The sequence below is a fragment of the Narcine bancroftii genome, chromosome 2, assembly GCF_036971445.1.
Source record: "Narcine bancroftii isolate sNarBan1 chromosome 2, sNarBan1.hap1, whole genome shotgun sequence".
NCBI lineage: Eukaryota > Metazoa > Chordata > Chondrichthyes > Torpediniformes > Narcinidae > Narcine > Narcine bancroftii.
Window position 1 is genome coordinate 102,591,660 of NC_091470.1, and position 24,936 is coordinate 102,616,595.

At 40.7% G+C, this 24,936-nt stretch overlaps 1 protein-coding gene across 3 annotated transcripts in view; it reads left to right on the plus strand.

Moving 5' to 3' along the window:
- The first annotated feature begins 889 nt into the window (after positions 1–889).
- The window catches only part of ncaph (non-SMC condensin I complex, subunit H), a 37,432-nt gene continuing 13,385 nt past the window's right edge, over positions 890–24,936 (plus strand). For 2 of the 3 annotated variants that reach the window (XM_069917766.1, XM_069917769.1), the window contains exons 1-10: positions 890–988; positions 4,522–4,745; positions 8,126–8,213; positions 9,776–9,868; positions 14,534–14,654; positions 16,765–16,898; positions 18,026–18,215; positions 21,471–21,556; positions 22,269–22,477; positions 22,928–23,076. In XM_069917766.1, the coding sequence (XP_069773867.1) occupies positions 4,528–4,745; positions 8,126–8,213; positions 9,776–9,868; positions 14,534–14,654; positions 16,765–16,898; positions 18,026–18,215; positions 21,471–21,556; positions 22,269–22,477; positions 22,928–23,076 (1,288 nt within the window). In that variant the 5' untranslated portion in view covers positions 890–988; positions 4,522–4,527. Of the gene's footprint in view, positions 989–1,013; positions 1,158–4,521; positions 4,746–8,125; positions 8,214–9,775; positions 9,869–14,533; positions 14,655–16,764; positions 16,899–18,025; positions 18,216–21,470; positions 21,557–22,268; positions 22,478–22,927; positions 23,077–24,936 lie in introns of those variants that run through there. The other variant, XM_069917767.1, reaches the window with a different exon arrangement.

Consider the following 24,936-nt stretch of genomic DNA (forward strand, 5'->3'; position numbering starts at 1 on the left):
CCATTTACACCAATCCTGCATCAATTAACTTTTTAAAAATTTTCCAACTATCAACTTCACTAGATTCTACCACTTAACAAGTTACCACGGCCAACTCACCTATTGCCTTTAGGGTCTCCAAGGAAGCCAGTACTCTCACAGGGAAATTCAAGTCGTGACAGGGAAAATGTGCAAACACGACACAGATAGCCCCTGAGGTCTAGAATGAACCCAGGTCTCCGGGGCTGAGCCAATACATCAGTCTTTCAATTGTCCATTTTCAAGTTATGTGTAATGTGTAATTTTGGTAACTGTATCCTGTATATGTTACAAAAAGCCTAGTACCAATTCCTGAAGAACTCTTCATACACATTCTTATATTCTGGAAAGAAAAACCTCTCCTGTAAATAAATGAAATTTCTTTCTATGCTACTAAATTCTATCATATTCCATGAACCTCGTGGTTGTATGTGATGTCATCTATGCACTCTGACAATAAATATGACCTTCAATATTGATGGGCAAGCTAATCAAATGGTTCTTGGAAGTCAATTCTATCATAAATAAATTTATTACAAGGAAATTTTTCACAAAAAAAAACGATGAAATAAATCCCAATGCAAGTAAGTGGAAAAGACAATTCCAGATTTATTTTTTAAAAAGTGTCTGGAAGCGGTGTTGACAGAAGGAAACCTGTCTCAATACATTAATTAAGATAGGCCGCATACCTCGTTCACCTTAAAAATTCAGCTGGTTTCTACAGTAAACCGCTGCCAACAGCCCATCGACCCATCGAATGAGTGGTTCACGGCGCCACGCACGCGCAGTCCTCCGGCCAATGGCGCATGCGTAGAGGCATTTTTTTAAACCTCTATTCGCAGGCATGCGCACAGCGGGGCCGCGGGAGAATTTGAATCGCTAACGGACGCCGCGTGAGGAGCGGAAGTGGGTACAGTCACTGCGAGACGGGCGGCGGCGGGAGCGGGAGGAGCTCAGTCCCAGTTCGCAGGTTAGTCCGGGTCTTAGCGTCCAGCGCAAACGGAGGGGCACAATGGACCTCCAACGACCACGTTCGCCCGCTTGCTGTCAGCTTGGTGGGGCGATTACGAGCGAGTGAATGAGAGGCCTGGTGCTGCAGGGAGCAGTGCTGAATCCCCTCCGAAATAAGCAGCGGGTCGGTCAGTAGGTTTGCGAATGGCACTAAGAAGTCGTGGTGGGGTGGACTGTGAAGAAGGTGGAGGTACCAAAAAAAAAACCTCTCGATCAACCAGGAAAGTGGGCAGATTCAAAATTTACGGTTTGCTGTGGCAGTGTGGGTGACGAGGAGGGTGGGGAGAGGATTTATTGTGAACGAGTCATGAAATTCGGTAGGATCACAGGAGCTACACGCATTGCATTCGCATGCACTACCTTGCAACAATAGATGGAAAGGGCCTAAGTGCATGTGCACGGACAGGTAGATGGAAAATGTGAAATGTTCCATATTTGTATGAAAAATTAAGATGCTTTTTATATAAGTGATCGAAAGATTGGTGTTCTGAGGGAATCTGGGTGACAAACAAATTGCTGAGAGTTAATATGCAGGTTTGGCAAGCAATTTGGAAGAAAATGGTGCACTGGGCTTTTTCTAAAGCTGCTTTCAGGTGGCCAGAATACCCCAATGTAAAGCCGCCTAAAATACCCGAATGTGGCTGTTGGGAGGCCACCTGAAAACTCCGATCCCTGACCTGAGGAGGACTTATCCAGCCCTCCTCAGGCAGGTGTATTCTCCCCTTCCAAGTGCCCCCCGCCCCCGGCACCTGAAAGCGGGTGAGACGACGGCCACGGTCGACAGGAGCTGGTGTTTGCTCCGCGGAGCCTCTCCCCGCTGCGGACCTTTCAGGTGCCAGAACAGCGCCTTCAGCCCTGCCACCTGAGTGTCGCTTTGCACACACCCACAGCTGGCTCCGGAGCCGCATTCTCCCAGCTATTCCACCTGAAAGCGGCTTAAGAAGGTTTGAGTACAACTAATGGCTTGCGCTATTTTTTTGAAGATTTTATTTTTAATTTTTCAAGGATGTGTAAATTCAATAAACAAAATATTACATTTTCTTTCCACAACGATTTACAGAGTCCTTATTTCCCCCCTCCTTGCACCCTCCCTATCCCTTAAATTATACAAATACCAAAATATAAGAATACAAAAGCCACATAAATACTGACAAAGGCAGTGATCCTCCTCAAGGCTACACCAATGGCTTGAACTAGTTGATATAAAATCCAGTTAAGACACCATCTGGAATATTGTTCTAATTTGGTCTCGACCTCAGGAAGATTGTACTTGCCATAGAGGATGTCTAGCAAAGTTTGTCAACTAGGTGGCAAGATTGGCAAATTCATTTAATGAGGTTAGATCAGAGACTGCCTGAACTGTTTTGAGTTATGAGATATAATTTCATTGAAACATACAAAATTCTTCCAGTTTGTCATGGTAGATGTGAAGTTGTTGTTTCTTTGGGTTGTAATGTCCAAAGCTAAGTGCTAGCAGTCTCAAAATTTCAATATATGGTAGATCAACAATTGAGGGCAGAGGTGAGAAGCGATGGAAGTGTTTTTTTAATTAATTAGCCTGGGAGGACAGTGGGGGCTGAAGTGCTCAGTAGCTTTAAGAGAAGCTGATATTTTTTACTTAAGGGAATCAAGGGATATTCAGCTAGCATAGAAAGTGATGCCGTTGAAAGATCAGCTGTGATCTTGGGCAATGATAGAGTCAGCAGAAGGAAGGGGATATTGTGTTCTAATACATCTGACTACATATACAACATAGTGTGTGTGTATATAAAAATATGTATATATATTTATTTATGTAGGAATTTAAATTTGTGTATATTTTTTAATTTAGTTTATGCTTTAATATATATTTTGCACTTAGTAAGCATGTTTTTTGGAAGGTATTCTAAGAGATTGGATATATCAGTATTTGGATAACTGACTGATTGATATACTCATCATGTGGTTAGTTATGTTTAACCAGTCTTGTAGAGTTTTTCAAGGGAGTTATCAGGAAAGTTGATAAAGGAAATGCTGTGGATGTTGTCCACATGAACTTTGACAAGGTCCCACTTGGGAGGTCAGTCAGGAAGGTTCAGATGCTTGGTATTCATGGCAAGATAGTAAACTGAATTAGACATTGGCTGTACGGGAGAAGCCAGAGAGTGGTAGTTGGTGATTGCTTCTCAGACTGGAGGCCTGTGAGTAGTGGTGTGCCTCAGGAATTAGTGCTGGGACCATTGTTGTTTGTCATCTATATCCATGATCTAGATGATAATGTGGAAAATTGGATCAGCAAGTTTGCAGATGGCACAAAAGGTTGGAGACATTGTAGACAGTGAGGAAGGCTTTCAAAGCTTGCAGAGGGATCGGGACCAGTTGGAAAAATGGCAGATGAAATTTGTGAGGTGTTGCATTTTGGAAGGACTGACCAAAATAGGACATACACGGTAAATGGTAGGATACTGAGGAGTGCTGAAGAACAGAGGGATTTAGGAATACAGGAACAAAATTCCATGATATTAATGCCATGGGTAGATGGGGTTGTCAGAGAGCTTTTGCCATATATCAAAGAATTGAGGATAGAAGTTGTGATTTATGCTAAAGATACATTATGAAGATACAGATAAAATAAATTTAAGTATACTTTTTTGCACCACAGTTGACTGAGATACAAACCAGAGGACATGGGTTAATGGTGAAAGGGGAGAAGTTTAGGGCGAGCTTCTTCACACAGAAAGCTGTGGGAGTGTGGAATGAGCTGTCAGCTTGTGAATGTGGGGTAAATTTTAACATTTAAGAAAAATTTGGACAGGTACATGAATAAGAGGGTTATGGGTATGGAGGGCTATGGATTGGTGGAGATCAGTTGGACTAGGCAGACAGTTCAGCATAGACTAGAAGGCCCTGTTTTCTATTGTTAATATTCTATAGTTTTATTTTGGGATGATTTGGTAACAGGATACTATTCATCAGTTTCATAACCTATGGGAAGAAGCTATATCCCAGCCTGGCAGTCCTGATTTTGATTCTCTTACACTGCCTCCTTGATGGTATTCATGGCAAGAAACCCCTCTGCAAGCTGACTCATCATTATTTGTTGCTGATGAGGCCAACTGCTGATGTATCATCTGCAAACATGATTCTGTTTGAACTGAATCTGGCAGTGTATTCATGAATCAGCAGTGTGAATAGTAATGGGCTGAGCATGCAAACTGATGTGGGACTTCAGAATTTGCTTTGCAGAGAGTTGTTTTTAGTCCCAGCAAGGGCAATTTATCCACCAGCCTCCTGAGTTAAGATTGTGTCTGAGCTGAAGTCAATGAACAACAGCCTGGTGTTGGGTCGGGGAGGACTATAGCTCAACTGTGGACCAGTTGAATGGTGGGCAAACTGGATTGGGTCCAATGTTGCTGCAAGGTGCAATTTGGTGCATTTCATTACCAGTCACTCCAAGCACTTCATGATCATCGAGGTAATAGTGTTCTGATCTAGTGTTTTTTTTCCTCACAGGCCAAAATGAACGTGTCCAGTCCAGTGTCCTGCAGGAGCCTTCCTGGCCCCATTATTATTTCTCCCTCCACAAAGCGACAGGCTTTTCAAAATTTAAAGACTACTGTAATAGTGGATGTGGCTATAAATGATGACGAACGTGAAAGAAAAGCAAGGAGACGTTCAAAGGTGACTGATCTGCATCTAAGTGGCGTGGACACACCACTGGTATCCCCAAGGCAAAGGTAGGAGTTCATTGTTTCATTCTGTCTTGCTTTCTCTTGATATGCACATAAGATCTCTCTTCACTGAGGAGCACTGAATTATCAAGGGCAGCTCTTCCTGCTAGTGTTTTTGGGTTGCAGTGCTAGGATTTTTCTTTCCCAGTGCCCTGAAACCCCAATGTGACTTTTAACTATATTTACATATTGAAATACATTGTTGGCTGGTTGAGCAATTACATTAATCTCAGTGACATAGTCTCTGTTTGACTAGATGCGGAGCACTGTTGTACATAACCTCCTTCTATCTTCTATCATCATAACTTTCCGTTTCTACAAATTTGCTCCTTTAATTCTCTCTGACTATTGGGAGGTTTATAATACAATCCTTCAGTGTGGTCACACCTTTCCCATTCCTCAGCTCCACCTATATGTCCCCTGTAGATGAGTCCTCTGGGCTGTTCTGTCTAAGCACAGCTGTGATATTTTCCCAGACTAGCAATGGTCTCCTTTCATCTCTCCCCCTCTATCACGTCTGAAACAATGAAACCCCAGAACATTGAGCTGCCAGTCCTGCCCCTCCTGCAACCAAGTCTCACTAATAGCAATAATATCATAATCCCAGTTGCCAATCTGCACCCCAGGATCATCTTCCTTTCTGACAAGTCTTTGCATTGAAATAAGTGCACCTGAGAACATTCCTATCATATACAAACCTTTGATTTCTAGCTATATAAGCAGTCCTCACATGACCTTTATACTCCTCCGCCTCACTATCTACTCTAACACCCTTATTCTTATCCCCCTGCCAATCTAGTTTAACCACCACCCCCTCACCCCCTCCAAGAACACCACTCACAAACCTACTTGCAAGGATGCTAGTCCCCCTCCAGTTCCGGTGCAAACTGTTCTGTTGGAACAGGTCCCACTTTCCCTGGAACAGAGCCCAAATGTCCAGACACATGAAGCCCTCCACCTGTACCTTCTCTTTAGCCACATATTTAGCTGTATTAACTTTCTATTTCAAGTCTCAGTAGCACGTGGCACAGGTAGCACTCCTGAGATTTCAACCCTTTAGGTCCTGTCCTTCAATTTTGCACCTAGCTTCTTAAACTCTTTGCAGGGCCTCCTCATCCTTCCTACCCATGTCATTGGTTCCTACATGGACTGTGACATCTGGCTGCTTACCCTCTCCTGAGAATACCGAGAACACGATCCGAGATATCGCAGACCCTGGATCCAAGGAGGCAACAGGCCATCTGTGAATCTTGATCTCTCCCACAGAACCTCTCATCTGTCCCCTTAACTATTGAATCCCTTAACACTACTGTTCTCCTCTTTTCCCTCTTCCTTTCTGAGCTGAGTGTCCAATTTCAGTGTAAGAGACATGGCCACTACAGCTTGTCCCTGGTAGGTCATCCCCAATAACAGTATCCAAAACTGTATTCTTATTGTTGATGGGAATGTCCACAAGGGTGCTCTGCTCCCTCTGTCTATTCCCCTTCCCTATCTGCCTCCCGTCTCCTCTCTATCATCCTCTCTGCCTCCTGAATGCTCCAGAATTGATCCAGCTCCAGTTCCCTAAATCGGCTTGTCAGGATACAGCTGGATGCACCTTTTGTAGGTGTAGTCCTTATGACAATTGTGCTGTCCCAGATTTCACACATCCTGCAACCAGAGCTATCTACTGCCTTAGCTGACTCCATTTACCTACTCCTCACAAATGTCTGTCAAACTTGATTGGAAAATATAACATGGACAGATATGCATTGGACAGATGGCCACATAGAAGGATGTTGGAGGAGCATTGTTCTTATCTCATTCTGAGATAGTGATCCGCGGCCCGCCGACTCAGTTGTTACCTCATGCATGACATGGTATTCCCTCGGACCTTGAGGGAAACTAGTATAGAAATTTCAGGGCTCTGGGAGAAATATTTAAAGTGTCCTTAAGGTGCCTGAGGATTGGAGGGTCGCTCATGTTCCGTGGTTTTAAAAAAAAAACCCTCCAAAATGAAACTATGAAATTATAAGCCGGTAAGCCTGGTGTCAGTAAAGGGTAACTTATTGGAGAGTATTCTGAGAGATAGGATATACAAGTATTTGGACAGCCAAAGGCTGATTAAGGATAGTCAGCATGGGCTTGTACATGGTAGGTTGTATTTAACGAATCTTAGTTTTTTTGAGGAGGTTACCAAGAAGATAGATGGAGGAATGACTATGGATGTTGTCATGGACTTTAGTAAGCCCTTTGATAAGGTTCCACATGAGAGGTTAGTTCAGAACATTCAGACACAAGGAGAGGTTTAAAATGGATTCAAAATTGGCTGAATGGGAGAAGACAGTGGCAGTGGATGATTGCTTCTGACTCTAGGTCTGTGATTAGTGGTATGCCTCAGGGTTTGGTGCTGGGACCATTGTTATTTGCAGACAAGTGTAGGTGTTGCATTTTTTTAGGACAAAGCAAGGTACGATATGCATAGTATATGGTAAGGCACTGAGGAGTGCAGAGGAACAAAGGGATCTGGGAATACAGATGCACAATTTCCTGAAAGTGGTGTCACAGGTAGAAAAAGCTTGTAAAGAAAGCTTTTGGCATCTTGGCCTTCATAAATCAAAGTATTGAGTACAGGAGTTGGGATGTTATGATGAGGCTATATAGGACATTGGTGAGGTCAAATTTGGAGTATTGCGTGCAGTTCTAGTCGCCAAACTGCAGGAAGGATATCAGTAAGATTGAAAGAGCACAGAAGATTTACTAGGATGTTTCTGGGTCTTTTAGAAGTTGAGTTACAGGAAAAGATTAAACAGGATGGGATCTTATTCCTTGGAGTGTAGAAAAATGAGGGGAGGTTTACAAAATTATGAAAGGTACAGAAAGTACATGCACTTAGATTGGGAAAGATAAATATGAGAGGACATGGTGAGAAGTTTATGGGGAACATTCCAGGTACTACTTCACTCAGAGTGGTGGGAATATGGAATGAGATGCCATCTGATGTGGTACACAGTTGCTTAAGTTTTAAGAATAAATCTGGTAGATACATGGATGGGAGAGGTCTGGAGGGTTATTGAATGGGTGCAGGTCAGTGGGAGTAGAGGAATGATGTTTTGGCACAGGCTAGAAGGGCTGAATGTCTTGTTTTCTGTGCTGCAGTTTACTATGGTTCTATGACCTTCTATACATCCCGCACTGTTTGTAAGGAGTTTGTATGTTCTCCCCACATATGCGTTAGTTTTACCCAGGGGTTCTGGTTTCCTCACACCATTCAAAGTGTACAAGTGTTGTTGGTCAATTGGATGTGATTTAACGGCATGGGCTTGTGGGCCATGTTGTGGGCCTGTTGCTGTGGTCTATTGTCTAATATTTAAGCAACCTGTTTTCACTTCCCCTCATTGTTCTAGAGGGACTCCGCCATCCTTTGAAGCCAAGTTATCAAATAATCAAATATCTGAACATTATTCCACCTGCATCAAATTGTGTTCGGAAAATGTAAGTAGAGGATTATCTTTGGGCTAACTTTGGGACTTTTTTTCCTATTAATCAGTATGTTTTTGTATTTTAAAAGTAGGCTGTTTGTAAACCAGCAGCGTGAAATTACTTGGAGGTTTTGTGCATAATGTGGCCAATTGCTTACTTCTGCACTGTGACTTCTGACAACCTTTGCCTAATTTCTTTAAAAATTTAGTCATTCAGCATGGTAATAGGCCCTTCCAGCCCATGAGCCAATGCCACCCAAATATCCCAATTAACCTACAACCCTGGTACATTTTGAAGGGTGAGAGGAAAACTGAGCAACTAGAGAAAACCTTCATGGACCCAGGGAGAATGTACAAACTCCTTCTAGACAGGGCCAGATTTGAACCTGGCTCACTGGCATTGTAAAAACATTGTGCTAATTGCTCTGCTTCGTTAACACCGCTTGCCAAAAGATTTGATAAGTAACATGCCTCTCTGAATATCCTGCCCGACATTAATTCTTTAGCAAGGTCATTAATGTTGATCTGTAATTTTACCTTATTTCAGAACATGGTCATGGTCTGTTCTTCAAACTGGGGTTGTAGCTACACTTGTCCTGAATTGAGCTGAGCTCGTGCTTGTTGGGCGATTCTGGTGCTTGCCAGATTTGTGGTCTTGAACACACTATTCGCTCAGAGTAAACCTGCCCTTGCCTCACCCCTTTGCTCCCTATTTTTCTTACATTGGTCTGCTAATCTTAGAATCTTTTGAACATCCCTTTTGTAACAGCCTTCATCACATTCTGGCAATACATTCCAAGCACCCATCACTCTTTTTAAAAGAACTAGCCTCTGACAAAAGATGTCAGATCCTTTTTTTCTTCTCCCTTCCATCTGTATTCACCTGCCAGCTGGTGGTTTTACCCACCTCCTCCTTTTATTTGGGTTTCTGCCTAGTTCTTTCTATTCCTGATTAAGGGTTTCTCAATCAAAATATCAATATCTATTGGTTTTCATGGTTGCTGCCTGACCTGCTGAGTTCTTCCAACACTGTGTGTTGCCCCGTCAGGTTCTAGTTTGGTGTTTGTTTTGCCTCAGCAGCAGCATTTGATCTAATTTATTCTGTCAAATGTTACAACTACTGTATGCTCTGCAATTTTTGATACTTTTGCCCTTTTTATTGTCCAAAGGACTTGAACTGTATTAAAATATCTGTTTAGCAAATCTTGCGTTAAAGCTTTTCGAGATGATGGACCCATAAACCATGGGTTATTGGTAAACTGGTAATTAAATTGTCTGAAAGCAAATGATGCCCAATGAATTTATGCAAATAATCAAACCTAAAGATATTGTGTGCCTCTGAAGAAAACTTGATCCCTCTTTGCATTGGGAAAATAAGTTATTGTAACTCATTTAAGTCTGTAAAGCAATTTCAGGTTACATAAAGTACTGGAAATGTGCATTATTTTAATTGCTTTTTCTCGTGTTCCAAATTAACAAAAAAAATCTGTACATAGGCTGATTAGGAGTGACTGAAATGGCTTTTCAGATATTTGTAATAATACTGCATCAAATTTTATTCTGTGGCTTTTGTAGAAAATTACCACCAAGAATGCTTTTGGTCTTCATTTGATTGATTACATGGCTGACCTCCTCAAAGAAAAAGAGTCTGAACTTACCAGTTTCAAGGTTAGAAAATCATAAAATATTTAATGTTTTCTTGAATTGATTCCTACAAAATCTTCCATGTGAATTTGCTAAAGGACAGCTGGAACTCTAGTGACCCTGTCATGAATTCTGTATCTAGTGGTTGGATTATATCTTTCTAGTTATTTTCAACATATGGGAGATGTTCTGAACCGATCTGTGCTGTAAAAGCAAAAAATATGAACATCTATTTCAAGGAGTCCTGAGTGTCAAGGAATATTGAGAAATTAACAACAAAATGAAGCTTGTAAGTGGGTATAGAGAACTGAAAATGGGGGAGCCCAGTTAAGAAAGAAATTGGGATGGCAAAGAGGGATCACAAAATCCCACTCATGGAACGGGCCTTTCAGCCCAACTCATCAGTGCAGCTGTGATGTGTCTCTGTTCCATTTGACTTGCTGTAGGACCATATCTCTCTTCCTGAATATAAGTGGAATATTGACTGCCTTCCATTCATCTGGCACCTCAGCTATGGTCAGCAGCGTTTAAAATATCAGTCAACACTAGCGGTCTCCTCCCTTGCTTCTCATGGCAGACTGGAATGCATCAGATCCTGGGGATTTATCCATAATTCAATTAAGTTTCTAGTACCTCCTCCTTTTAATGAGAATAATAGCAGCAGGGATAAGCCAGATAATTACTAGCAGTAAATAACATTATTAATAGAGTACTTATTAGGAGAAAACTATGTGGGGCAAAATTAATCTAGATTTGGAAAATCAAGCATGAATCCAAGATAATACTGGACAATTTTTTTCAAATGGTTTGCTTTCTGGAAAAAAAATGGGAGTATGATAGACAACTAAAAGCTGAACACAAAAAAAATTCAGATTTTCTGTATCACAAAGGAAAGTTGAGAAACATTAATTTTTTTTATTTTAAATGTTTTATTTAATGTCACAATATAACCTATAATAATATTTACACAAATATTGTAATATATATAGTGACTTTTTCCCATTTTCTCCCCTTCCACTCCCTATAACTTTCGAGAGAAAATGCAACATATTGAATTTAGCCTGTTCAATCACTTAATGATGCTGACACATTGTGTTTGTTCAACTGATCTAAAAATGTTTTCCCGCTGATTTTTCACTTGAACTCCGCATCTGATGCCTCTTGTGTCAGTGTCCAGCAATAGTCGGCCAGCGTTGATGATGGATTCAAGTTGCCTTGATACTACTTTTCCACGGTCGTAATGTCCTGGTGAAACCTTTCACCATCTTTGTCACCGACTGAAAGATCAGGAGGGAAGAAGTCCAAGTGCGAATGCAGAAAATGAATTTTCAACGACATGTTGCACTTTGTAAGCGTAAGCTTGAAGCATGTTGACAATCAGTTGGATGTATGACAGGAAATCACAAAAGTAGATTGATTCTAAAAAGTGATATGTGATAGGAAAATATTACAGTGATCTTCATTATCAGGAGCCCAAAATCCATAAAATACTCCCAGAAATGTTCAAGAAGCAAAATCTTGTCCAGTGTTATCAGAATTACTTTGGTCTATCTGATCAATTTGAAGAGATAAGGTAATTCAATTAAAACAGTCACAAAACGGTCCCACATGGGAGATTGGTCTGAAAGTTCGAGCCCATGGGATCTAGGTTTGGATTGGATTGCAAATGAGATCTAAACACTTGGGATGAGAAGTAGCATAGGGATGGGAGATGGGATCCTTTGTTATGCATATTAATGCTTGGAACGTGAAAGTAGGGGGTATGATTTACAGATTAGTTCAGTACCTTGGCTCTAAAACTAATGAAGTGTTAGATCAGCAAAAATCTATGAATTACTTGCAAAGTTTTGTGACATTGTTAAATGTTCTCTTGCGCTGCTGTCTCCACTTAGAACTCTGTTTAAAAGCAGGTGCTGTCAGAATACTTCCAGCAATGTGAAAGTATTTGGTTTTAATCTTTCTGATGCAAAGCAAACATCAAGTTGTATTCTTGTTGTCTCTGTGTGAACTATGTCGAGTAGATGCTTGAAAGACGAAATTCCTTTATCACGTACATAAGTCACGATATAGGTTTACTTTTTGTGCAAAGGCACAGAAAGAACTGCCACTACCAAGAAGTGAAAGAGAAGCAAATGAGAGACTCTTGAAGAGACACCCATGTGTCTATGATCCCACCATCTTCACTGATGCTACTGTCTACTGAACCCCCCCCCCCCACCAGTACAATTAAGAATCTGTCATTGCCTGAAGCTTTTCAGGAGCTCTGCTCACTGTTGACATCCTCACAAATCCTGGTCCTAATGCCTGGTTCCTGTGAATCGGTTGCCAGCAGCCCATAGCCTGGTGGGAGTCCTCTGGCTAAAAAAGCCCTAGAATGATTGCAGTGTCTACTGACGGTCTTTTGATGTTCATCAGCTTTAAGTGTCATTATTTTCAGTGCACTCCACCTTCAATCTTAAGGTTCCTTTATTGTCATGTAATAAAAGAGTGCAATATTACATGGAATTTTATCTAGTCTGCCGTTAAGGAAGAAGATTGGTCATTGGCAGAGCCTGAAGTGCCTCGTGCAGTTAGAGAAAGAGAATTCCCTCAGTCGCTGAGAGTCTGTGGATTCACCTCTGGCGCTCCAGCAACCATATAGTCCAGCCCAAACCATCAACAGCCCAAGCTCCAGATCCAAACCTCAAACACGAGAAGGAAACCTTTAGCGCCCTCTCACATCCCAGTTCCAATACCCAGTACCTCTTCAGCAGTCTGCAGCCTGATGGGAGTTCCAGTCACCAGCAGCCTGCAGACTCTGCTTTCCTTGCCTCGAGTCACCAAGAGCCTGCTGCCTGCGTGCTCTTCAGCAGCAGATCTTTCACGTACATGGCATTTTAATTGACTTCTTTCCTAGCTTCCAAAGAGATATTAAATATTAATACAAAAGGTTACTTTTATTACCAACCTTGCAATTAATGATACAGTATTTAGTTATTTATGAATAAAATGTGTTGATTAATATTGTAGATAAAGGCTTGAGCATTTGTGCTAATCATCAACCTAGGACAGGGTTCTGCCCTTAATGGCCAGTAGCATTTTGATCTAATTTATTCACTGGTTGTGAATTGGAAACTTGCTAGTTATGGGATATGGCAACAGAATAGATAATTGGAGGAAAAAACTGCTGGTTATATTGTGGTGCATCCTGCCAAAGACTCGGAGTTTAGAATTTCATAGATGATTAATGCAAAAGTCTCCCACATGGCATGTTGTGAGTCTCCAGCTTTTAAATGCTTGTTGGAGAAGGCAGCTTAAAACCGTTTTTTAAAAAATTTATTTTAATTTTCCAAGACTCGTATAGAACATTATTACATACGTCATTTATTTTAATTTTCCAAGACTCGTATAGAACATTATTACATACATCATATAAATAGTATTTTAAAACATGGAGTCTCAAATGATTATCTAAATCTCACCACCTCCCCCTTCCAACTATTAATGTTTTTGTTTTAAAAAGAAACACAATTGTCCAAAAAGGATGGAGGGTGTTTGACATGTCTTCATTAATTCTTATCTTGATCTTCAGGAATTCAACGTTATTAACCTAACTATCTTATTTAAACCTTTTTGGGGATGTTAATTATATCCTTAAGCTAGTTTGATTCAAATAAGGTTGCCATATTGTAACAAACACACAATATTTCTTTAATATTATAAATTATCTTTTCCAGGGGGTGCAACTTTACATTTTAATCCTCATAAACTGTATTTGATATTTTTATGTCAATAACTATAGGATGGCTCAATAAATACAGTTCTGGTTCCAATGGAAACGTCGCTTCTATAATTTTTGTCAAAATTTTTGCCATGTTATACTAAAAGGATCTTTCATGCATAGCCAGGTTGAATGTATAAATGCTCCAACCTATATACCACACCTAAAACATGAGTCTGGAATTTCAGATTTTAAATCCTGCCATTTTTGAGGTGTAAGGTATAATTGGTGCATAAAATTGTATTGTACCGATCTATATCTGACAGTAATAAATTGTCATATTATCAGGGCAGAATTTTGACCAATATTGTTCTTGAATCCTTTTCCCCAAGTCCATCTCCCACCTTTCCCCTTGATTTGTGTAAGCCTGGTTTTGGGCTATTGTTCTGGAATTGGAAATGCACCTTAGATATAAAGTTACTTGCAATCCCCTTTTGAAAAAGAGCCCCCACTGTCACTACATATTGGCACACTAAAGCCCACAATTCTGACTACCCCAAGAAAGTTCTATCTTGTTCATTATGATTTGAGATATGTTGGAACTTATCATAGTTATGTAAGCATTCACTAAATTTTGAATTTCTATCTACAATGCAGCTTCAAGGTCACCCACACTGATGTGCTATTAATATTAGCTATGATAAGAAAAATCTTCAAGGAGTTTTGGGGTGGGGTGAAAACCATAATGTATGTAATCACTTTGTACTTTTTTGATATGTTATTATAATAATTGTAATTTCTTGCATGGAGTATTATAAAATATTTTTAAAAATCACAATCTTAAAAGGATGATGTTCTATGATTTTATTTTTCTAATTTGCAGATTTATACATAATGGTTTGGGTGCATGGATTTTGCTCATGGGTTTCTGCGATAACTTGCAAATATTGTAATAATTTCTTGACTTTATAATCTGTAATTGATTACAGATGGCAGCTGGTACATTAGATGCCAGTACTAAAATCTATGCTGTGAGAGTGGATGCTGTTCATACAGATGTATTCCGGATTCTTGGGGGTCTAGGGAAGAATCCTGACGAGCCTGGTGCAGGTAAATGACTTAAAATCGCAGTTTTGTCTCTTTGAACAATTAGTTTTAAACTAATGAGAAATATAGAACTGGCCAACAAGTTAAGATGTTGAATTGTGGGAAGGCTAATTTTAGAGCAATTGGAGAGGAATCTATAAAGGTTGGTTGGGAGAGGATGTTTGCAGGCAAGGGGTTGACTGAAAAGTGGGAGGATTTTAAAGGTGAGTTAGCAAGATTTCAGGTACTGCATGTTCCTGAGGAAGGGAAGGCAAAGTTGGTAAGTTCAGGAACTCTGATTGATGAGGCCTATTGAGCCTCTGGTCAGGAAAAAGGAGTCTCATCAAATTTAAGCAGCTGGATCAAATTAATCACTTGTTGAGTGTGTGTAGAAATATGCTTAAGAGGGAAACCAGAAGGGCAAGAAGAGAACATGAGATGGATCTGGCAGGTGGGATAATGGAAAATCTCAAGAGATGTGTTTGGTGTAAAAGGTGACTTGGGAGGTAGTTGGTTTTACTAAATATCAACAGGACAGTCTTCGTATGGAGCCTCAAGAGATGGGCGAAGACACCTGTGCATGTATTTAATGTGTACTTAATAATGTTGCACTCCAAGAAACTCCTGATTCTTCACAAATCACTGACTAATTCCAATGACATAGAAACCACAATGGTTGGAGTGATGGATTTGTTTCAGCCTTTATCTGCCTTCACAGCTGTTGAGTTCAGAGTAACTTTGTCTGCCTTTTCCACTGTTGAGTACTTGGTTGGATTATTCTTTGTCAGGGACCTCACCCTCAACCTTGCTGCCATGGGTGACCCTACCAGAAGCATAACTCCACAGATGGCATGTTCTCAGGGTCTCAGGACCACGCAAGCTTCTCCACCACGACAAGATGAATACTGTATATGCAGTCGTATAGGAGGATCCCTAGAATTTTCACTTAAAATATTGGTTTTTAGCAATACTCTTGGTCTAAGATGACCCCCCCACCCCAAAAAAAATCTGGCATTGACCATTGAGGTTGTTGAAAGCAACTCATGATATTTTAATAACAAATGACCACATAAAAGTTTCCATTTTATTTGGATATAAAATAAGCCACTGTTGGCTCTTGCAACAAGCCATTTAGAGACTGTAATGACAGCATTTGGACTGGGTGAATGGACCATATAGAGGAACGCTACGACTTCGTAAATAGCTAACAGGACTTGTGTGAGATTGCATCAGAACTGGCAGGTAGACGGCAGTGGGATTGAGACTTCTCGGTCAAGGTATGGATTTTATACCCAGCTTATGGGATTTAAAGGTGAAATTTTTAAGTGTAGAGGATTGTCCTATACAATGGCATATGTATTTCTTAGCAATTTTTTACTGTGGAGAAATCAAGGAAGCAAAGGGATTGAAGAAAATGAATTGCGATGTTCTGAACCAGGTAAGATGTGCCAGAGAGGAAGTGTTGCCAGCCTTGAAACACATTTAAGTGGACAAATTGCCAGGGTCCTCACACTTGTGGAAAGCCGGGGAAGAAATTGCAGAGGTCTTTCCTGAAATAGTTACTTCATCTTTGGTGAAGACTGGAGGGTGTGGCTAATGATGTGCATCATTCAAAAAGAACTCCCAAGGTCAAGCCAGGAACCACAGGCCAGTGAATGTGACATCAGTGGTTGCTAGAGGGGATATTGAGGAACAGGATCTCTCAGCTTTTGCATCGTCAGAATCTAATTGGAGGTAATCAGCTTGGGTTCACGTGTGGGAGATTGTGCCTCACAAATCTGAGGAAGTGACGAAGAAAATAGATAAGGAGAGGGCAAGTGGATGATGTACATATGGACTTTAATTAGGCCTTTGATGGGATTTGCATTGCAAGTTAGTCCAGAAAGTTGGATGACGTGAGAAGTAAAGTGAGCTGGCATATGGGATTCAAATCTGACTTGGTGGAAGGATACAGTAAATGATTTGATGGAGAATATTTGTTTTACTGTGAAAATTTGTCTGTTTTTCATTAATTTTAATTTAAAATAAACGCACCTCAATATTGTGAATTGGAGAGCCTGAAAATGACCTTGTTTCCTCTATGGATCCTACTGTGGACCCTGAAGTGACATTTCTTTGTGTTGTCTGCATGTAGAGGCAAATCCTGGATCTGATGAAGCTGTTCATGTGAAAGGCTCTCAGAAGCAACGCAAAAATAAGCAGTCGTATAAAACTATTGAACAGAATTTAAGAAACATCACATACGATTTGAATGACATGAAATGTGAGGTGAGCTTATTTTTCATCTAACTTTTGCATGACATGGTTAGCATAGCAGTTAGCTCAGTGCCAGCCACCTGGGTCCCAGTGCTGTGTGTGAGGAGTTTGTACTTTCTCCCTGTGACTTGCACGAGTTTTCTCTGGTGCACACCCTTCAAAACGAATGGGGTTGGCAGGTTCATTGCATTTCATGGTCTGGAAGTTATTTGTACTGTATCATTTTTTTTTTAATGGTGATTGGGTGATTCAGATGGCTATGAAGATTATGCAAGCCTTCATGGTGTGGGCTGATATTTTAACATAGAACAGCACAATACAAACCCTTCAGCATACAATGTTGTGCTGTCTGATTATAAACCTACAACACTATCAATCTAACCCTTCCCTCCCAGCCCATACCCTATAGTTATCTGATATCCATCCACCTGTCTAAGAGTCTTTTGTTCTTATTGTACCAGCCTCCATCATCTCCCCAGCAATGCATTCCAGATACTCAACACTGGATAAAAACCACTTGCCTCTGATTTGTACCCTAAACTTTCTTCCACTCTCCTTGAATAGATGTCCTCTGTTATTGGCCATTGCCCCTCTGGAGGAAAAGGTGCTGTGTTCCTCGGCAGAAATGAGTTGTGCTGAACGATATCCTTGATCCACACCTGCACGCTTCCAGCTGAAATCACGATTATAAATTGGGAACATGAAACTGGGTTTGCTTGTGCATCAATTTAGAACTGTGACTGTGAATCAGGAAAGTTTTCTGCTTATAGATTTATTGAATGTTTTTGTACTTATCCTATTGAACTATAGAATGAGAGAGCACTACAGCACAGAAACAGGCCCTCTGCACTTCTAGACAGTGCCAAGCTATTTTTCTGCTTAGTCCAACTGACCTTCACCTGGACTATATCCCTCCAAACTTCTCCTGTGCATGTCCCTGTCCAAATTTTTCTTTAATGTCAACATTGAGCCTGCATTTAGATTTTAAGATGACAACTATGTAATTGCAGTCCATGAAAAATTTATTTATTTCTACTTTTAAATATTTTGGAAAATGTGAAAGTGAAGTTAGATTTGAAGCAAATCAAAACACGGAGCTTATTACAGGGGAAGCTTATTGCACCTTCTATTTTTTATAGACTGACCCAATGTTCCAGAAAGCTGCCTCGTTGTTTGATGAATGCAGCACCGTGGGGGTTTTCATGGTTAATCTTCAGACGTATGGACACTCTGCTCAGTTGCTGTTTGATTCAGATGTAAAGCTTATTCAAACTGACCCTGCTTTAGAATTGCCACCCGTTGGTCACGTGGAGATACCTCACCTTCAAGGCAAGTTAAAATAAAATGATCCCTGATCATTTGCGTTGGCAGAAACCTGTCATTTTATCTTTTCCTTGCAATCCACAAAATGTTGCTGCATATTTCCTTTCACGCACAAAGTGATTACATACCAGTTACGATAAATCCCCGGAATTCAGCACCTCTGGGGATTGGTAGATGCCATATAAGTGAATTTTCTGGTTGCTAGGGGTGCCAACTTTAAACTTTTTTACCTATTTATTTTCTGTGATTTTTTTTTCCGTGGGTTGCTTGAATTCCAGACAACAGGGATTTCATTGTACTTTTATATTCACGTTTTTTTCTGCTGTGAGGGTTTCAAATTATTGAATTTATATTGCTGTGATTTGCTGGAAATGAATAGTTTGCATAACTGCTAACCTGCTGATCAACCCCACAATTATTTTAATATTAACTAGCAGCCTCTTTTGAGCAGTATCTGGGGACAAGCTGTCTTGTCTGGTGTTGGAACTTGCTTGTAACTGTTGTCTGAGTGTTGGGTGGCCCTGGACTCACTGGGTTATTTAACCAGATAGTGGGTGAACTGGTGTGATTAAACTATCTGGTGGTGATTGTAAATCTATTTACTTGCCAGTTTTTCCAGAGGGGAAACATTTTATTGTGTCCTGTTTACCCTGCTCCAACTCAACTATGTTCCATTAGTGACCCACCTAACAACTATCCCAAATGCCCAATTTCCATGAATAATCCAGGCTGGAAATGTTACTACTAGCTCAAATGATCAAAGGCATAAGAGTTGGGGCTTGTTCTTTGAAGTGGTAACATTTGGCTGCTTTGTATATCAAATGTGGTAAATCTCCAATAATCTGCTATCTCATCATTCAGGAATCCCCATAGTTCCCACCTGACTTATCAACTCGTGTGCACTTTGGCCCCTGGCCACATGCTGGGGCATAGTTCCTGCATTCTCTTTAACCTTGTAGGGTTCATTGAGCTGCGATATGTTTTTAAGAAAGAATTACAAACATGTTGAAGTATTACCATATATACTTATGTAATGGTTGAGTTTTTTTGGACCAATTTTTCAGGTCAAATTTGTGGGGGTCGACTTTTACATGGGTTATACTTTTGATGTGGTAAGTACCTGCATTGTTCAAATCATCGGGAACTCGGGTGGGACTGGGTGGTAAATACGTGTTCGTGGTGTCGGGTTAATGAGGTGGTGGACAGTTGGGAGTGGGATGGCCAGGCATTTTGGGCCAAAAGTAGTAGGGGGTTGACTTTAATATGGATAATATGGAAAACACATGATTTTTGGGTCAAAAAAGGGGGGGGGGGGTCAACTATTACATGTGTTGGACCATTACATGAGTATATGGTAATGAAGTAACATCTAATAAACCAGAAAATCTGTGATAACCCTGCACAATCAAGAACCTGAGCATGTGGGATTAATGGGGTTATATTATTATTCTTCCTCCTCCTAACTTCCACTGCTTTGCTGCAACTGTCTGGATGCAGGTGAATGTTGGTTCCTGTAAATCAGTGCCTTTCTCACTCCACTGATTTAGAATAAACTGATTTTGGTTGATTTAAGAACAAATGTTGGGGTCACCAATTGCATAAATGCAGATTTTTTAAAAAAAAAACATATTATTGGTTATCTTTTTGTAGAATGTTTTAAAATGGCTCCGTTTTGATGCATGTTTACTGAATCTACTCTGAGTTGTTCTTATCCTTGTATCAGATATTGCATTGCACGGAATTGTAAACCTTCATGTAAACCTCTGCCGTGTGTTCAGCTGAATATTTTAAAATGTGCTAACCAACGTACCAATGTATTCATTGACATCTTCAACAGGGTGGGCTACCGACCTGTTTCAAACAGGTGTCAATCGTACTAGTGCCCAAGAAAAGTGTAATAACCTGGCACTCATCAACAGGGATGAAATGTTTTGAAAGGCTTGTGTTGAATCATTATCAGCTCTTGTCTGAGCGGTGACATGGATACGTTCCATTTTACCTATTGTAGCAGCAGGTCTCCAGTGGATGTCATCTCACTGGCTCTACACAAAGCCCTGGAACACTAGAACAGCAATGATGCATTCATCAGGATGCTCTTTATCAACTACAGTTTGGCATTTAACACCATCACCCCCTCAAAACTGATCAGCAAACTCTTAAGACCTGGGACTCAACACCCCACTGTGTAAATGGACCCTGGATTGCTTCACCTCCCAACCACAATAGGTGAGGAGTGGTAAGAACACCTCCACAATCTCCATCAGTACCAGAACACCACAGTGTTGTGTTCTTAGCCCCCTGCTCTACTCACTGCACCTATGACTGTGGCTCGGTACAATGACAACACCATCTATAAATTCACTGATGAATACCACAGTAGTGGGCTGTATATAAAAAGTGTACAGGAGTGTGTCAGCATACAGGAGGGAGATTGAAGACTTGGCCAAATGGTGCACCAACAACAATGTCATACTCAATGACAACAAAACCAAAGAACTGATTGTTGAGTTCAGGAAGGGAAAGCCAGAAATGTACAATCCCATGATCATTGGGGGAATCGGGTGGAGAGGATGAGAAAATTTAAGTTCCATCTCAGAAGATCTTTCCTGGACCCACACTAATGGCGTTGTGAAGAAATCATGTCAATGCCTCTACTTTCTCAGGAGTTTGCAGAGGTTTGGTATGACATTGAAAACCTTGGCAAATTTCTACAGATGTGTGGTGGTAAGTGTGCTGACCAGCTGCATCACGGTCTGGTACGGGGACTACAATGCCCCTGAGTGGAAAGCCCTGCAGAAGATAGTGAACATAACCCAAGATGTCACAGACCAAATGCTCCGCACTGTCGAGAACATCTACGTGGAACACTGCTATTGGAGAGCAGCAGCAATCATCAGGGATCCACACCACCCAGCACATGCTCTGTTCTTGCTGCTGCCATCAGGAAAGAGATTGGGGCCACAAGACTTGCACCACCAGGTTCAGGAAGAGTTGCTACCCCTCAACCATCAGACTCCTCAACAACAAATTCAATCAAGGACTCATTCTAACACTCTTACTTTTGCACTTTATTAATGTTTCTTTCCTCTCTGTACTGCAGTCAGTTTGTTTATATTTCTCCATTTACATATGTACCTACCAAACTTCTGCCCCGCCCGCAGGAAAAAGAATCTCATGGTTGTATGTGATGTCATGTATGTTCTCAGACAATAAATCAGAAATCTGGAAAAAAAATTAAACCCATTTTCCATTTGCTAACAGCCCTTCAGTCTCTGGAAAACAAGATAATTTGTCCTTCATTTGAAGATTTTCAGTTCACCAAATGGGACAGCGAAGCACACGATCAGGTGACTGTCAGCAGCAATCCCTCCTATTTTTGTGGATGGACTGTATTCTCATAAGTGATGCCATTCAATCTGAAACCAGAAATATTGATCTAAACAGGAAAGGTTGCTAGTGGTAGATTAGGAACCAATGTTAAAGACTAGGACAACAGGTAATGGGATGAATTAACATAAATAATGATTTGTAACAAATGCATATTCAGATATAAAGGCACAGCAGGAAAGATATTCCAGGTTTGATTTATCGAACTAAAGATGATGAATCTAGACAAGAGGTAGAAAATTCCCAGAGAGAGACTGGCAATGTTTTATATTCAGCAAAGATATAAAGAAAAATGGAATGAAAATAAACCACAGAAAAACATAAAAAATAGAACTATGTGGATTTAAAAACTAGCAGAGCCAAATGTGGGTTCTGAACCAAGAGTGATAGGATTGTGTATATATAAGATTTGTGGGATTGGCTGTACAATTAAATATTTTGCCTGTATTTAAGGCTAACGCATAAGTGGAAAAAAAATGGATAACTGAGGGCAAATTCAGTGCAAATGAAGAGATGAGTGCTAGTAAAGATAAACTATCAGGAAAGATAATGAGGCAGAAATTTTCATTCCATTTTTATCCTCAATACATTTGACTGGTTTGCAAAGCATCTTGTTTGTCAGCATGTTACCACAACTGATCACTGCAATGTTATCTAATATCTGCTCTCCAGGCTGTTACTTCAATACTGGAGAAATTCAAGAAAAGTAACCACTTATTTGACGTGAATGCAGAGCCAGAGTTTGCAGATACTCAGCAGAATGACTGTGACACTCTGGTGGATGACTTTGATGGGGATGTTTGTGACGAGGGTGGAGATTTTATGGGACAAAGTTTCCAAGATCATCAAGAAACATCCATGATGAATCATGATCAAGGGAGGTAAGAGGGTTTGCCCTTTCTAGAACCATTTTGTGCATTGTAGGATTTGTTTCCCAGTTGCAGTTTCGTTTGCATTGGGCAGTAGGGTTAGCCCAATACCATCATAATGCCAGCAGCCTGGGTTCAAATATATTGCTATTTGTATGTTCTCCCCATAACTGGGCTTTCCCTGGGTGCTCCGGTTTCCTCCCACTCTCCAAAAACAGATGGGATTGGTAGGCTAATTGGGTGTCGTTGAGTAGCAGAGATTTCAAAGGCTGGAATTGACTTCTATCATGTTGTAAATAAATTAAAATTTATATTATGTCAAAATGTAAAATATTTGTTAAAATAGGCTATCGGCATCTTAAGGGCCCCATGACAAGAACCGTATCAAGAGCGACTGGAAGTGTATTAATTAGAATTATTTAAATTGAGAAAACTCTTCATTAACATTTTTCTTCCCCATAGTAAAGAAGTGCCTCCGCTCACAGATGTGGATTTCAGCAGTCTATGTATCCAGCTTTCAAACCGGCCAGGGGAATATTCCTACTTCAGTCCCAGAATAATGAGGATGTGGGCAGGGCCTAATTATTGGCACATCAAAGCTCGGCAGAAGGGTAGGTCCATTGACAGGAGCATTGGTACAGGACTTGCTTTTGTGTGTGCCCATTGCTGTATCTGAGGTCTGCTATATCAACGGGTTTAACTTACCTTGGTCGAACAAATTGAGAAATTGATTCAGTTTCATGACAAGGGTATGGTTTTCTCACTGCTAAAACCTACTGCTTTAAAAAAAAAATGCATGATTTTAAAAGGGTGGCACAATTAGAGTAACGGTTAGTGCAATACTATTACTGCGCATTGACCCGGGTTCAACCCTACCACCCTCTAAGAAGTTTGTCTGCTCTATGACACTTTCCAAGGTTGGATTAATCAATCATAGGTGTATTTGGATGGGATGGGATCATGCGCCTGCTACATGATCTATAACATAAAATGGAAAAGATGTTAATTTAATCTTTGGCAATTCCGCAATGGGTTTGAAGTGCAATGCAATCGCCTACTGCTGTACTCATTATACACCCATGTCTGTGGCCATGCACAATTCCAATGCTACCTCCAAATTTGCCAATGATGCCACAAACAGCAATGAGGAAGCATACAGGAGGGAAATAAATTCGCTCATAACTTCAACCTTGCGCTCAACGTTAACAAAACCAAGTATATGATTGTGGACTTCAGGAGGAATGCAACCCAGTCCTCATCGAGGGCTCTGTAATGGAAAGGGTGAAGAACTTCAAATTCTTGGGTGTTCACATCTCCAAGGATCTGTCTAGACCCTCCATGTTGATACAATTACGAAAAAAGTTTACCAGCCGCTATACTTTTTGAAGTGTCTGAGGAGATCCTGTATGTCAACGAAGACTCAGACTTGTGGGAGTGTGGCAAGATGGCGTAAAGGCAAGACTTGTATTCCACCTTCTCCCAGCTGGAACATTAAACGCCTGACTTTAAGTTGTTTAAAATTAGTTAATTTTTTAAACAATAGTAAATTACTATGGCAACTAATATAAAAAAAATCTCAGGCTCAACTCAAAAAGAAATTGCCATTAAAAGTACGGAAGAATTGAGGCCTACCTTTACAGTGGAATCCTCGGAGTCGATTTCGGCAAGTCCCAAAGGACCCCAGCTCGGCTGATCTTGACACCGGCACCCTGGTGAGTTTGGCCGCTGCCGATCCGCGTGCACATGAAGTCGTGCACGTGGTCGACAGAGACCCGCGATCTTGCCGGGCAGCCTGGGGACGTGCGGACTAGCGTCAGAAGGCTTTGCCCAGCCTGCGTGGAGCGTTGCAGGTCCGGGTGCTCCTTTATAAGGTGTGGGCTGCGGGGGAGCTCGAACGCTGACGCCCCAAAGAGGTCGGGTGTCCAGACCTGTAGCCGCACTGACAAGGCATTCATACCAACAGAAGAAGAGGAACTACTTACCTTTGCAGAATATGTCCAGCAGGGAGAGCCAGCAACCTATGAAGGTAAACCTCAAAAAGTGGAATCGGAACCTGGAATGGATCCAGTTCTGGAAGGGATTGCCTATCAGATGGGTAATATGTCAAAACAAATATCAGATCAAATGAATCAAGGATTTATGGAGGTGAAAATGAAAATGCATACTTTGTGAAGAAATGTCAAATATGAAGCAAGATATGAATGTAGTCAAAAGTGACATTAATAGATGTATAAAATCTGTTGATACTACAAGAAAATTTTAAGAAAATTGAGACCACTTTTCTGAGTGTCAAAGTCAAGTGGAGTGTAATAGAGAAAAATAGAAAAAGTGGAAGGATCTCTTGTAGATTGGGGAATTCAAAAAAGAGACTAATTGAAGAAGAGTAATTCTTCGGAAAATCAGAGTCGGAGAAATTGTCTTTCAGAAGATGTTGAAGGCTCTGATCCTATAAAATTCTTTAAACGCTGGAT